At 37.2% G+C, this 16,032-nt stretch overlaps 1 protein-coding gene across 1 annotated transcript in view; it reads left to right on the plus strand.

Annotated features, from left to right (window-relative positions):
- Fur2 (furin-like protease 2) overlaps positions 1 to 16,032 on the plus strand; it is a 1,025,686-nt gene that overhangs the window by 976,994 nt on the left and 32,660 nt on the right. Inside the window, exons 8-12 of the mRNA XM_083140976.1 lie at positions 1,012 to 1,142; positions 3,991 to 4,136; positions 7,952 to 8,116; positions 12,073 to 12,190; positions 14,474 to 14,796. Of these exons, the coding sequence (XP_082997102.1) occupies positions 1,012 to 1,142; positions 3,991 to 4,136; positions 7,952 to 8,116; positions 12,073 to 12,190; positions 14,474 to 14,796 (883 nt within the window). The remainder of the gene's footprint in view (positions 1 to 1,011; positions 1,143 to 3,990; positions 4,137 to 7,951; positions 8,117 to 12,072; positions 12,191 to 14,473; positions 14,797 to 16,032) is intronic.

Consider the following 16,032-nt stretch of genomic DNA (forward strand, 5'->3'; position numbering starts at 1 on the left):
GAACTTCAGCACAAGCATGGTTCATGAACCTGACTACTGGATGTACAGTCCAAACCGAAAGTTTGTAACAGTATTTATGGCCAGACTAGGTATATTGTTATCTGTTTGTGGTCTTGCTACTGTGAATACAAAATTCAATCACCTTAATCAAAACAATATTGCAACCACAACTTGTATGTAAACCAAACAAAGTCAGTACACAGATACAGACTCTTCTAACGTGATAATACTATAATGAAATTCTTCAAAATGAAATACCGTAAATGTATTTATACAAAGTGGTGGTTAGTGAGAGCCACGGTGATCTAGTTGGTAGGGTGTCTGACTGCCACGTAGGAGACCTGGGTTTGATTCCTGGGGTGGTGATCTAAGGTGATCTGTCCCTGCATAAATTGGCTCTGGGGCTCACCCAGCCTCAAATCAATGGGTAAACTAAATTTAAAAATTAGCATTTGACATAATAACTACATTAACTGAACACACATTAAATTTTCTGATTTACCTGCTTCATATGATGATCCAAAAGAGAATTGTATACATTGTATGAATAATTCTTATCACTTAACATGTGATGCTGGTAGGTAAATAGGGCAAGATTTATTATTAATGAACTAGGAAGACACATTAAACAGCCTCCCATCCCTTCACTCTGTTTCTTTATGGAAGCTTTCAGACCATACCGACACTTACAAATCAACCTTCAGAAAATATGCAACCTTTCAATCAAAGCAACATGACAAGCTGCATGTGTTGGTTGTCACTTGTGTGTTGTTTGAAGTGGGCCATTTTTTTCAATGGCGTGCATGTTGCTTTGATCTGTTGTTCATACATTTGCGGTGAATGCTTTCTTATGCACTGAAGGAGCCCATGTTGCTTGTCACTCATCACTTCGGTCTGACAGCTCCCCAAGATTAAGATTAGAAACCTGCTTTTTTTAGTAATGAAATTCAGTGTATGTGTATGTGATATATATTGCTTTACAGTTTCTGTAAAATATTCATACCATTTCAGGGTCGCAAAGGGAAAGGTTCTATTTTTGTGTGGGCCTCAGGAAATGGTGGAAGACACACAGATTCCTGTAATTGTGATGGCTATACAAACAGTATTTTTACTTTGTCAATTTCAAGTGCAACTCAGGGAGGGTAAGTATGCTTGCATGTACGTGCTTTTAGTGTAATAATGATGCATGTTAGTTTAATAATCTATATTAAAAACCTAAGTTGCTGACCAAGGCAGTTTATTAAGATAAAAACACTTAACAGGTAACATTTCAACCCTGTATCAGGGTCTTCCTCAGACGAAGAACTAAACTAAACTAAAACGTTACCTGTTAAGTGTTTTTTATCTTAATAAACTGCCTTGGTCAGCAACTTAGTGTTTTTAATATGGAAACAAGACTTAATTATATTACAATCTATGTTAAAATATATATATAAAAGAAACACTTTTTTCTTACATAACTGTCAATTCCATTGAATTAAATAGTTAGAATGCATTTGTTGTCCTCTCAAAAACCTTGTACTTGCTACTAGTTAAAATGTGTCTATTCTACGATTTGCTGTAGTTATTAGATTATTATCTGTACAAGAATTTCTTATGACTAGGGCTCGGAAGTTGAGGAAAAATCCTTCCCCCCCCCCCCCCCCCTAGTGTCTGAAGACAAGGCCCAACATAATATATGTTCATTTTGGGTCATTGTAGGCCAGAAAAAGGTGGGTTTTATTTGTCTTTTTTGCCTTTTTCAGCGTTTTTTGACTTATTGGTGCTTTTTTAGCCTTTTTTTTAGGTCTTGACGGCTTTTTTTTCTTGCAACTTCACCTTCTTTCGACTATGTTTTTACTGCCCATTCTCAATTCGAATCATCATTAGTTCATCACCTCTTAAACATCCTTTCTGTAGTAAAGAAGTAAAAAGAAAGAAAGAAAGAAAAATATATTTGAACCATCCCTGAAACGAGAGAAAAACATTTTTGGACGACTGAAGCAGGTGCGGTACAAGGTCCGTTAACCGTAACTTGTCTGGAAAGTCACGCTGTGAGTGGCAACTTTCTCTTGTTTTGAACCTTTCAGTTTTTTCGCACTGTGTATTCCATACCACCAGAATTTTTTATTCATTAAATATGTAATTAAAATGAAGTTATTAATTAATTTGGATCACATTTATACGTCCTTTTTTCCATTTTTAGGTCCTTTTTTGATATTTTTAGGTCTTTTTATAGGTCTTTTTTTGGCAATTTATAGGTCTTCAACTTCCGAGTTCTACTTATGACTAAAGTTATTGTTATTTATATTGTAGAATAATATCATTGTTCTTCTTGAAGGTTTGCATAACCACTTTTTGTACGTGCAAAATAATCTAACAGTTATTTTTAGTGATTTTATCTGGGATGTTTCCTTGGGGAGGGGGAGAAACAGTCAGCTGTAAGGAAAACCTGCAAGCAAAAACCAGTTTACCTAGGAGGAAATAAGGAGACACAATCTTTCCTCAGATGTGTAGAGGGACTAGCCATGTGAGGTTGTGTGTTTGTATGTATATCTTAGTGTAGCTTGAGAAAGTTCTGGGATATCAGAATGAAACGTCGCAGATAAAATCAATAAAAGCACTAAAAATAACTGTGTTAGATTATTTTTCATGTAGAATAATAGTAAAAACATCAAGTTTATTTTGTACAAGAATGTACTTATTAAAATTCATTGATTTTGATTATCTTAATGCTGATTGGCAAATGCTTCATTCTAGCATATTGAAACTTAAAGCATAATCAAGGGATATTAATTGGGAATCCAAAAAAATGAATTAAAATGAAGAATTATGATGAGAAATATAAGGACATTAATAATTCTTTGTTTATAATGGAATCCAGTATGCATTGTAGACGAGCAAGGTCATTACTACAGTATGGGCCTCCCCGATGCCGCAGTGGTTGCGTTGTCGCATTGTAATCAAGTGGTCCTGGGTTCGATACCCGGGGGAGGCACATAGTGGTTCGGATCCCACTTTAAACTGTAGGTCCGATTAGCCTTACTGTGCATAAAGTCTACTTAAAACATCAAATCAATCAATCAATCATTACTACAGTAATACTGCTCTCTGCAAATATTACACTAAATGCTTTTTTTGAAAGTTGCTCTAATTCTTGTTCTAACAATTTATCCCAGTTTACAAATAAATGTTACAATACCTATATATGGGCCCGTTCCGAAAGTCACAAGTTTAACGCGTTAAACGAGTTATGGCAACTGGCCGTTCCATAAGTGCTTCCATGTTTTTCGTGAGGTTCATTATGCTTGCATTCCTTGCATCTCGTGCAAGAACGAGATTCACCAAATGCACGAGCCAGGAGGCTGGTTTGTTTGGTGAGAATCATCTGCTGCCTGCAGACACCACGGGTGCATGATCTCTTCAAACTGCACTAGTTCGGGAATTGTATTTAACAGAGAGCGTTATCAAGCAACATGCACAAGATGAGTGTGCCTCAACTGTTCTTACAGTGTGATTAAATGAGTAACAATATCCGCAGTAGAGTTTATTTCTGTCAGAAGGAAATGCCTTCCGCTGGACGCCATGCGGAAAATTTTTATATAAACAAAACGCTACGCCTGCGCTTTTGTCTAGAATGTCCCATATGTCTGTAAAATAACTGATTTCACCAGGTTCACGAGCCCAGTTACTTTCGTTCGATTCGTTCATTTCGTTATGACTTTCGGAATGCACCCCATGTTAGGTGGAGAAGGTTCTGGGAGAATCTAACATCACCAAAGGATAAAGTCACTTTCAAATTAAGATTTAATGTACTCTTTTGCTATATAGTAGCGATTATGCAAGCTTTTAAGAATAAGAGGAAATATCAGTGCTCATATCAACTGCCTGCTTTAAGAAATGAAAACTAATATAATTGCCAAATGCACGATTGTTCTTATGTTTGCACAAGAGAATCTACTTTGTCATGTTTTTGTCTTAAATACATAATTGCTTATTTTATTTTCAAAGATACAAACCATGGTATCTGGAAGAGTGTTCCTCAACATTGGCCTCAACGTACAGTTCCGGAACACCAGGCCATGATAAAAGTGTGGCAACAGTTGACATGGATGGAAAATTAAGACCTGATCACATTTGTACAGTGGAGCATACAGGTATGTAGCAGTTTACAGATGTAGGAGAGTCTCCCCAAGGATATAGTAATAAATTGTTAATATGAATAATAGTTTATTATTATTTTTTCTGCTATTCATCATGATGTCAATGACCTGAACGCTTCCTCTATAAAAATTGCTGATAGTACTCATATTGATGTTAATTATTGAAGATTAGGCACACACAGGAGATGTGTTTCAAAGGCATCAGACCCCGTTGCGGTAGCACTGGCAGAGACGATTCCACACAGGTAAAACAGCAATAGCGAAAAATCAGGTCCAGGCCAGCTCGGTAGCTCAGTGCTATAGCAACGGCATGGTATGCCAGATACCCGGGTTCAAGTCCTGGTAGAGCCTGCATTTTACGCTGAAAATTTCTACGTCACATTGATGTTGTGTGATACTTGCTTGTTACCGTGCTCAGCACTGAGCAACAGTAAACTATTAGTATTTTTACATGTTTTTGAGGTTTAAAGATTCTTATACATGTATATCTTTCACATCACATTCAAATAGAATTGTTAATAATTGAACATATTGAAATTATACCACATACGTGGTCTGTTCAAAAAAAGACCAGTAATGTCATAGTGTCCAAACCATTGTTGATATGGAGTTCCCACAGGTAGCGCTCTCTAGTGGTAACCTTCAAAAACACACTGTCGCTTGCTGCATCACACTATTGTCACCAGTAGCCCGTTTAGAGCCACCGATGCATACACGTACAGTAGGGTGGTCCATTTTTTTTAAGTTTGGAATTTTGGTTCTCCACAAGGTTGCCCCTGTTTGAGATCACATAAGTTCCCCATCTGTAAAATTTCTACCAAATTGAAGAATACTTAGGGGTCGCTAGGATTGATCACTTTTAGGAGTAAGGTGAAAAGTAAGAAAAGAGCTGTTTTTGATGTTAATGTATGAAAGAGAGTAAAATAAATCAAAATGTAGGAACTGAAATTGTCTATATTCTACATTATTCAGTGGGTTTTAATCTCCCAAAGTCATTGTCATCACATTAGATTTCGAAGCAACAGGAAATTGTTTTCTAGGTAGATCAATCAGCCAGTGGAGAAATTGTTTTTGTTTCTCATCCAACTAGAGTTGAATTTTTGAATTAGAGCAATTCCACGCTCTGCACAATTGTTAACAACTTTCAGTTGACGAACCTGTTCTTGCATTTCAATATAAACTGCATCTGTAGGCCACTCTGTCTTTTCCCATCCGTCATTAAGTAACAAATCGAAATGAACAGTTGAGCACTCTGTAATAAAAGACTGAAGTGGATGCTGATGATTGGAAGTTTTTCCGTCAAGTCTGTGCAAAGCTTTTACTTTTGATGATCGCTGAACATTTTTCACCATTTCCCTTTTACACTCGTCACTAAGTCACAAATCAAAAAATGTAAGTGCAACTAAATGTTCAGATAAATACTAGAGGTGACGACGAAATGCTGCTAATGCAGCAGTTCCAATCTTACGGTTAGGGTAATCTTTAATCTGTTCAAGGAGATTGGCTTCATTCAAGGGGGCTCTTGCAGCTATGGGAGCTTTGTTCCAGTAATGACCATACGAGACTTATAAATAGGCATACTTCTGCGACACCGTTTTTCTCTGCTGTGGTAAGAATGAACTGTTCCTGGAACATGTAAACTTTAAGGCAATAGATTGCCTTCGCCATTCAACGAGCTTCATGAAATGCACCTGGCGCTTGAAACTGAACTTCGGTTGTATCTGGCTTTCCGAGAAATATCTGACACAGGCTTTGCAGTTCGAGGTAGTCGTCTCTAGGCTGTTGCATTTTCATAGCATCGGTGTAGTAGTTATGCATTTCATGACTGAGTTTAAGGAGGTTCTCAGTATTAAACAAGTTGTATGAATGAAAAGTCTGGTCAAAATTTCAAGCAATATTCCTTCACATGAGAAATCACAAAACATGAAAATAAATACAATATACCGGTATAGAGTGTGTCAGTTGTTCACTAAATGTTTCTGAAAACGTTTAAAAAATAACTGTTTATGACAAAAATTATTTTCTGTTATATTCTCATATTGGCTAAAAGTATTGAGTGGCGATTTCTTAGTTTATTTTACTTACAAATCCTAGCGATCTCTAAATATGCTTTGAATGGGCTAGTTTTTGGCATGCACACTTCTTTTTGATAAAGAAACAAAAACAAGTTTGTGGAAAGTATGTGCTGAAACTTTTTTTTTTTTTACCCATAAGAAATGGACCACCCTAACGTGCAGTAACCTCTCGTCACGTTCGCTTCACAGTGAAGATGAAAGACCAAGCAGAGCAGCGTGTTTGTGAAAAATTTTGCTTTAAACTGGGGAAATTTTTTAGTGAAACGTGTCAAATGCTTCAGAAAGTTTTTGGGAAGGACTGTATGAGCCGATCACAGTATCATGAGTGGTTTTAGCATTTCAAAGAGGGCAGAACATCGATCGGAGAAAATTCAAGACATCAGCAAACGATGAACACAAAGATGGGAAAGATATACGTATACATATGCAAGGTGTAGTGCATCATGAATTTGTTTCTCCTGTTCGGACTGTGAGCAAGGAGCTCTACGTTGAAGTTTTAAGGTGTTTGAAGGATGCTGTGCACAGAAAAATGTCTGAGATGTGGAAAAAACACAGGAGTTGAGTGTTGCTAGGGTTAACAGATGACAAACTTTATAAGAGAAAACATTATTATATTTGATAATTTATAAAAAGAGGACATTTTTAGATGCAGCACTTTGAATCTAAATTTTATGTTTACTAGTGTTTTGGTGATCTTGTAGATCACGCACCCCTGTAAAATAATTTTACACTATTCAGTATAACTAACAATAGGCCTCATTATCGGCAAATGTCCAAATATTCTAATATTTGTTTACTATGATGGTAGTATTATAAGGTTGTGAAACTTGGTCTCTAACTTTAAAAGAACATAAATTGAGAGTTTTTGAAAATATAAAACTTAGGAGAATATTTGGACGTAAGAGAGATGAAAAAGCATGGGAATGGAGAATATTACATAATATTGAACTACATAAACTATATTCATTCTTTATTAAAAGAAAAGTTTGCCTTTGCGTTTGGAACCGAGTATTGTATTCCCTTACTTTGAAATTGAACACGGTAACAATATTAACAAATATTTACAAATATAAAATGTTGTTACGAATCTTGAAGTTGAAACAGTTGTCTATACCCCCCAATAGAGGACATTTCCCAATTTTTCTAAAAACCTGCCCGGATCATTTTCAGGATCCAAAAAAGAGGACGTCTGGTAGCCCTAGTGTGGCAGCATGACGACGTGCTAAGTCACACATCACTGTTTGTCTGCCAGTTTTTGACTGCTCATGGGATAACCATCATGCCCCACCCACCTTGCTCTCCAGACTTGGCCCCAAGGGATATTTTTTTTTGTTTCCACAGTTGAGAAAAGAAACTTAAAAGGACGTCGTTTTGAAAGTGTAAATGGAATTCAGCAGAACGCGATGACACAGATATGAGCTATGCCCAGAAACGTGTTCCAGGAGGTGTCCGAACAGTGGCAGAAACGATGAGAGAACTGCATTGCAATAATGGCGGACTACTTTGAAGGGAACAAGCATGTGTCATGTTGTAATTGCGGTACAGAAGTCCGGTCTTTTATTAAACTGACCACTTATTAAACATAATCTGTCCTATATGTTTTCCTAACATGGATAATTGCGAATAATTTCCTTTAATATTTGTATGCGTGTAAACTTTAGTTAAGTGGGTAGGTATTTATTTACTTGTATATCTGCATCTAAAATTACTTCCTTTTTCACATTACCTCTGCAGGCACATCTGCTTCTGCTCCTCTGGCTGCTGGTATATGTGCATTGGCACTCGAGGCAAACCCATCTCTCACGTGGAGAGATATGCAGTACTTGGTGGTGTTGTCGTCAAAAGCAGGCCCTTTGGAAAAAGAGACTGGATGGATCGTCAATGGTGTCAAGAGAAAAGGTAAATTTTATATTTCTACACAACGTTGTTCAGATAATGTTTCGAGTCCTCATAGCATGGAATCTTAATGTGACATTATCCATGTGCTATGAGGTACATCTCGAAAGCCTGTTTGATGTTAAGGAAAGGATGGAACAAGTTAGTTGAACAAATACTATGCACCCACGGCATTGAGGCACTTATCGTACCAGGTGAAAGTTTGTGTATACATTTCTGCTGGCAGTCCATTAAGAAATGTAGTTACCGTTCACTTTGTCACCATAGACCTCCACGATTTGACAATGAATTTCAGAAGGTCGAGTTTTTCTAACATGCAAAAACTGAGCGACAGCTCTCACTTCACACTTGGCAGGATTCCAGTGGCGTGCGGTGACATTTAAACTAGGGTACGCAACATGGGCCATCCGAAATGGATTATGGGGGCCAGAACCCCCCCCCCCCTCCCTGGCCATCATGTTATTCAGAAAATAACTTCTTTCTACAATTTTATAATGGAAAATTTCTCGTCCTTGTATCAATATCCAAATGTAACGAGGTAAAATATATGTATGATATTTTATATTCGCAAATATATTCTGATAGTAGCTATGTAGAGTCCAACAATTCAACTGCGATTATTTCCTTCATGCAGTGCGATGAACATTGAACGGAAAGAAATGGCACAATCATTTTCCGTCCTTTCAAATTTCATGTAATCAATTTGATAAATCTCAGTATCCTCTACTATTTCACACCTTTCGCAGAGGAAACCAACGAATAAGGCCAACAATAAAGTTTCACTGTTTTTCTACTGTCAATCACTCTGTAGAGATATTTGTTTCTTCTTCTCAAAAATCAAAATGCCTAATATACTACTTACTATCCTTCACAACTCCTGCCTGAAACAATTCTTCCAACTCAGGAACAGACCTTCCATTTCGGATTGTTTACACTTTTTTCGTAAATTCCGAAAATCCCTTCTCCAGAACGTCATCAATAACTCCCGGTCCCCCTATTTTATCACTTCACAGCACCGACAAACAATAGAGATCCTGTAATGTAAATAATATGAACGAAACACACTCTGCAAATTTCACACGACAGACGAAAGCAAAAGTCAACCTCCCACGGTATGTTGTGTCCGGTCCCGCTATGCCCGAAAACCACGCATTCTTGTGGACGAATGAATCGGAGTTGCCAGTCGACAAAGTATTTTGTAGAAGGGAGATAATTAAGGACAAGTAGAAAATACGTCAGCATAGATCCCAGAACACTTCAAAAGCTAAACTACTGTACATCACTTTGCAATGTCTGGCGGGAGGGGGGGCTCATTCAAATCCCATTGTAAGTGTTGTGTTTTATTATGTTTTTCTTTTATCATTCATTCATATCATCAGGTCACCAATCAACACCCATGCTATGAAACTCAAAGGAAATGTTGATCCCGAAAGGAGATAAACAGATACTTTCATACACTGAGAATTGTGCGAAACTTGAAAATTGTTCACATATTTTCCCCTCGACACAGTGACAGTCCAGTCCGGTCCTCACCTCCCTATACGAAAAATAAAAAACCTTGCTAGTGTAACTTTACCCTCACATAAATATTTTATATGTGATAGTTTACGCGTATATTAAATATGATCTTCCACCACTACATATTCTTGCCCTCCTCTCTGATTCCTGTATCACTTTTTATAATGTATTATTATTGCAACCCAACACAGTGATCTATCTACGCGTGGCTGCTAAATGCTAGTAAGCTAAGCATTCCAGAAAAAAAATATATGTTGACTACTGTCAACACTGCATACGCTGTCAAAATCTTGGGTACCCTCGCCGCTTAGAACCGGGAAAAAAGTGGGAGAGAGGGTAAGCGCAGGCAGATCCAAACACGTGGTCGGGGCTGATATGAGCCAATGGGGATACCTTCCGAATTTCTAGAGTACCAAGCAGAAGAAACAGCGTCTTTCTGCGGAAATCGGCAACGCGGATCGGGTGGGTGCCGAAGTCACAATCGGGATCATTCGGGACTGCCTTCAGGAAGGCAGCAGCGTGTTCGTGCGGAAATCGGAATTTCTTGCAGTGGAACTGCTTTCGGAGCGATAACTGTTGAATTTTCATGTTCGGGGAAGACGAAAAAATGTTCATTTTTTCTTACTTCGTTGTGGGTACGCAGAGCGTACCTTGCGTATCCCGAATGCACGCCGCTGCAGGATTCTCTATTTTCTAGTTCATCTGGACTGCCCCAGAAACACACACGCAACCATTACCGTGATACAACTTTCATACCGGGTGACCTTAGATGCCACCTGCATATTCTTCCGCCAATCACAGTATGATAAGTGCCTGTGTGTGAAAATAGCTTTTTGAATTGTAGACAAACCTGCAAAATGTTATTTTAACAGCGTATGATGAGAGGATGGTATACCATTAAATCAGACCAATGACCATCATTTACTACAGAGGATCTGTGTGCACACCGCCATTTTCATGGCACAGTAATATTCGCCTCCAGGTGCGATGTGAAATCCTCTGTAACTTGGCTGGCGTGAGGGAAGCAAATGCACTGCGAACAGCTTCTTGAAGTTCCTCAGTTGTTTGATAACGATTATGTTTGACTTTCTGTTTGATGTGTCTCCATAGCGCATTATCCCAAGATGTGAGATTTGTACTTTGGGGTGGCCATTTTAGAGGTGCTGGTAAATTTGGCGATCCTCGTCCAATCCATTTGTCTCTGAACACATCATTGAGGTATTCTCTTAAAATGGCCACCTGAAATCCAGATCTGACATCTTATGTTACGGAGGATTTCACGTAAGTTTTTTACTGTCATAAAGGTGTCGATATTGGAACATATTGAATTATGAACACCAGCTGATATTTTAGTGGCATTTTGGTGTCTTGTGGGATCTGTAAAAATTCCATGTGATATTTTTGTAGAGTCTAATTATGTAGGTAATTATGCAAAAATATGAAGTTTCTCCACTGCCCAATACCAGGCCCTGGTATCAATTACACAAAGCCACGAGAGGTTCCCATGAATAAGTTTTTCTCCAAGAAATATCATTATATTCAAATTAATAATATCAATTATCCAAGTATAATAGCATAGTAATTGATTTCCCAATTAGTATTCATTGGAATTTTTTGCTGTTAAAATGCAACATGCCAATGGAAATCAGCACTAATCAAATTAATGTAATGATATTGGCCTGAGCAATCTACAAAATTTCATTAGATCCATTGGTTGACAACTAATTTCTTTTGTCAAATAGCTAGACATAATCGTGCTATTACTCTTTATGATTATGCAATAATTTATTTATTAATATTTAATTCCGAGGGTACATATTAATTAAAATGTGAAGTTTAAACATTAGAAAAGTATTTACGAATAACATTTTTGGTATCGGGGACATTGACTTTTAAAGAAATAATTTACCGGACGTCTGTCTCAAGGAGGTTGAGAAGCATGGATTTATTTATTATACACCAGTCTTGTGTAAAAAACGATTTTGTGATTGATGAAAGGTATTTCTAATATTCGATTTTTGAATATTTTAAAGGACAATTCTGGTAAATTGATGCATTTAGTTTGAGTGGAATAGTTACATACTAATATTAATCAGTATTTCAAACAACTTTTAATTGTTACAATTTTAATGCATGAGTATTGGTATCTTGGGGAATCTGTGAGAGTATTGGTGGTGTGGTTATCAGTTCAAAATCATATTGGCTCAGTCCTACTTTTAGCAAATCTTCTGCAGTTCCTAATTTCCCATTGGTAATATTTCTTCACTGCTCATTATCTTAGGAAGGTAATCGTGAGTATTGCAGAAATGTCATGAGAAACTAGAAGACAGAAAGCACATTAAAAATTCATTTCACATACCCTGGAAGTGGGTGCTTGGGAAATCATTAGGAGCTTTAAAATATTTACTTTGTGTTAATATCTCCTACTTTTTTTTATACAGTGAGTCATAAATTTGGTTACGGACTGATGGATGCTGCCGGAATGGTGGATTTAGCAGAGAAATGGACATCTGTACCTCCTCAGCACATATGCAAGTCTCGTGAGATCCCAGAAGAGAAGTAAGATTTTTCCTGTTTTATGTAAATGTTTATTAAAATTTTAGCCACACATTCTGTTACCCTCACACGATAAACTTATTCACTTTATTGGTTTTCAGCAAATAGACCAACTGTAGGAATATTGTATTGGTTACTCCAGACATTGAACTTTATCATCACAGTGAATAAATAAAGAAGAACTTAGCTAAACAATCATAAAGTCGAAACCTCACTGTTATGAAAATCTTTAGGAGTAATTGCATGTTGCATAGAACTTGATTTCAAAACACCTAAATGGTAGGATTGATTGATTTGGTTTATTTTACGTCATTTTTGTGCCACTCTTTGGCTAAGTGTAAAGATGAGGATGAGTGATGATATGATGAAATTGATGAAGGGACATGCACAGAGAACATCCATGCCCAAGCTGGGATTCTAACCCGGGATGCATGGTGTTGTACTAAAGTGTGCTCTGTCATGGAGGTTGGTTAAATGGTAGGAAAACGTATAACTAACAGGTCACGTCTGTGTTAAGTATTAGTTTGAACAGATTTTTACTCCTTGTCAGAAGTCTTTTTGATGGCTATTAACTTCTATGAGTTGCCTTTGCAATATATAAATAGGTCGTAATAATCTGTAGAATCTTTGAAATGTCAAGTACAAAGACCTACGAACCCCAGACATTGGGCCATCGCCCTTTCTGACAGGAAATTGCTAGAACCATCTAAGGAATATTTTGTCAGACATTGCTGAGCTTCCTTGATCGCCATTGTTGCAAACAGGTGCAAACAACCGCAATCAAGGAAGAGTCTACAGGTAACTGAGTCGGCATTATTAACTAAATTAAAGTGGAATAAATGGTTAGGAGAATGGGGGTCAGTGGTCAGTTCTACACTATCAGTCAGGTGGTGCAGAAGTAAAAGCTAAAAGTCAAAGAGAAGGGAGTGAAGTGTGGGCTTTCAGACTGGCACCATAAACTGACACCTCGTTCTAAACAGTCCATGGTTCGACACCTCGAGGGAGCATCTTCACACAGTGAGAGATAGGTATTTGCATACGCCATGCTGATCCAGTCTGTAGGGGTTTAAACTCGAGTGTTGAGTTTTCCCACTCACCTGCGTGTAATTGTTACCTCTTGCACCTTACCATTATTCTAGCAATAATAGCGAGTGCTCCATTAATGAGGATGAATGTTCATTGCGTTTCATCTACCCAATTGAGACATCCAAGGTTCCTGATTCGATCCCAGTTCCTAGGAGAGCATTATGAGGTAATTTACCTGCATGTGTCTTTTGCCATTAGTGTACAGTGTATCTTATATAATGATGAAAGCAATATTAACTCTCATGCAGATATTTTTCTGTCGTATTTGCAATACTTTGTGCTGACCACTACTATAAACTGTGTCATGTCCCCAAGAATTCTGTAGCAATTTTTTATCCCTGTAGGGACACAGTAGTGTTTAGTGTACTGAGTAGTCACAGGTAGATTTGATCCATAGAATTGGTCAGATGACGAAAAAAATACACCGAATGATAAGAATAGGTGTTCTCTTGAATTGTAATGTTACAGTAGGTAAAAGAAAAACTGTACAATTTAATATTGTCCATTGAGGCATTGTAGAATAATAATGAATCATTAACACTAAAAATCAGGCAAGTGTTATCACTTGTGTGTAAGTAATTATTTTTCTTCTGATGGCCATAAAGTTGAAATGAATGGTAAAAAATATTCTCAGAGCTAAAGGTTGGGGGGGGGGGACTGACTCTTGCTTTTCCTCCCATTTTGGAATAAGTTTTAAAATGTAGTCAATGAAACAGACAGGAAGAAATTTGCCGATTGTCGTCAGTTTGAACACTTGTGACCAGTCCATTACTGTACATGTATAACATTGAAGTCATATGATTGTTTGGTTTCCTTTCACATTCGTTTCTGTGATATTTGTCATCTTACAATCAAGGGGTTTGATACACAGTGGAGGCATAGAGATTCAGATCCCACTTTAAATTGTAGGCGTAGTCCCAATTAGTCTTTCTGTGCATAAAGTGGACGTAAGACAAAAACTCCAACTAATATTTGTAAGACTTCACATTATATCTGAAAGGTAATTTGAAAGGTGGAATGTGCAGATTATAGCTATAGAAAGTGAATTTTTACAGACTTGTGAAAAGCTCTTTTTTCAACCATTTACTATAGATCTTCTATCAAATGGCCATTGTGCATTTAAGAACATAAATCCTTGTAGTGTAGTTTATGCATTCTCTATGTGTCCATTAATGATGAAATTGATTTATTACATCGCAGGGAAATTCCAGCTGCAGTTGGTCAAGTTCTTCAGGCTCACATGGATGTCGATGGTTGCCGCAACACATACAACGAAGTTAGATTCTTAGAGCATGTTCAATGCAAAATTTCATTACGTTTCTTCCCTCGTGGAAATTTAAGAATTCTTTTGACCTCGCCAATGGGCACGACGTCGACACTTCTGTTTGAAAGGCCTCGCGACGTGGTGAGCTCAAACTTTGATGATTGGCCATTTTTGAGTGTTCATTATTGGGGCGAGAAGGCCGAGGGTCGATGGACTCTTCAGATTGTTAATGGAGGAGGACGACATGTTAATCAACCAGGTAAATTGTAACCACTTCATTCTTTTGCAGTTATTGTTGGAAAAATGTTGATGGCAAATATTTAGTTTACAGTTTCTTTAAACACATATACCTGTTTAATAAATGTATGTAATCAGGTTGTTCTGATGCTTGTTAACTTAGAAATAGAATACATTATTGCAAGTACTTTAAAGAAAGTTACATATAATTTTGTATACTTCGTAAGGATAATAACAAAATGATATAATTTTGAGGAAGTAAGAGACTGTTTAGAGATTTTGTTAAGTTGGTAGCTTGATACATCTGTCCACTAGGGCTGAGCTGATACTGATCCCGATGTATTAGAATCAGAAAGCAATGGTACTTTTCCATTGTTCACGGAGTCTGCAAAAATGCCATGTGAACTAATTATCCTGGAAGTTATGCAAAATTCAAAGTTTCCTTTGATTTTGTGCCAATATTATGTGAAGAAATTGTACTTTGCAATTTCATGACAGGTACTTTTACATTCTGAAGTAATTCTTGAATGTTTTAAAGCAAAACTTTGGTAAATTGATGCTTGTAATTGCAGTGGAATACTCACCTAATAATATTAATCAATATGTGAAAAACTTTTAATTGTTACACTTTTCAAGCATCAGTAGCACAGGGAATCGCTAAGAGTACCAATATAGATTCAAATTGGTATCGACTCAGCCCTACTGTCCACCCCCTATTTACATCAAATTTCTCACTTTTTACTAGAAAGAAATGTGTCTCAATGTAGAAGGGCACTGAAAGCATGTTGGATCTCCCACTAAAAATATATATGTGTTAGGTTATGATGACACCTAAACATTTAAATTACTATATTCAGTTATACAAGGTAATTCAAAATGAATGGTGCAACTTTACACAGTTATTATAACGTTACTATTTAGAAAATCAGACAAGGCATCAATATAGAGAAAAACTCTGGAAGTTTTATTCCCACTTAGCATGCTTATTCTGCTTAGCCGATGCTCCACCAGGATCGCCAGTGTCGCAAAATGGCTAATGACCAGTTGAAGGCGTATTGCGTGTTGGAGCTATCGAGAACTGATTCAATCACAATGGTGCAGACATTTCTGCATGTGTTCGGTAGTAGTTCATATGTTTCACCCTTCCAAAAAATTTGCCGAAGTTACAACTGCGAATTGTTAGTGCCTTCGAAACCGTTGACAACGACTTGCTGTCTCGTGCATAGCAAGTACTTGCTTATCGTTTGGACCTTTTCAG

This window comes from Lepisma saccharinum, chromosome 19 (assembly GCF_977018435.1).
Source record: "Lepisma saccharinum chromosome 19, izLepSacc3.1, whole genome shotgun sequence".
Lineage (NCBI taxonomy): Eukaryota > Metazoa > Arthropoda > Insecta > Zygentoma > Lepismatidae > Lepisma > Lepisma saccharinum.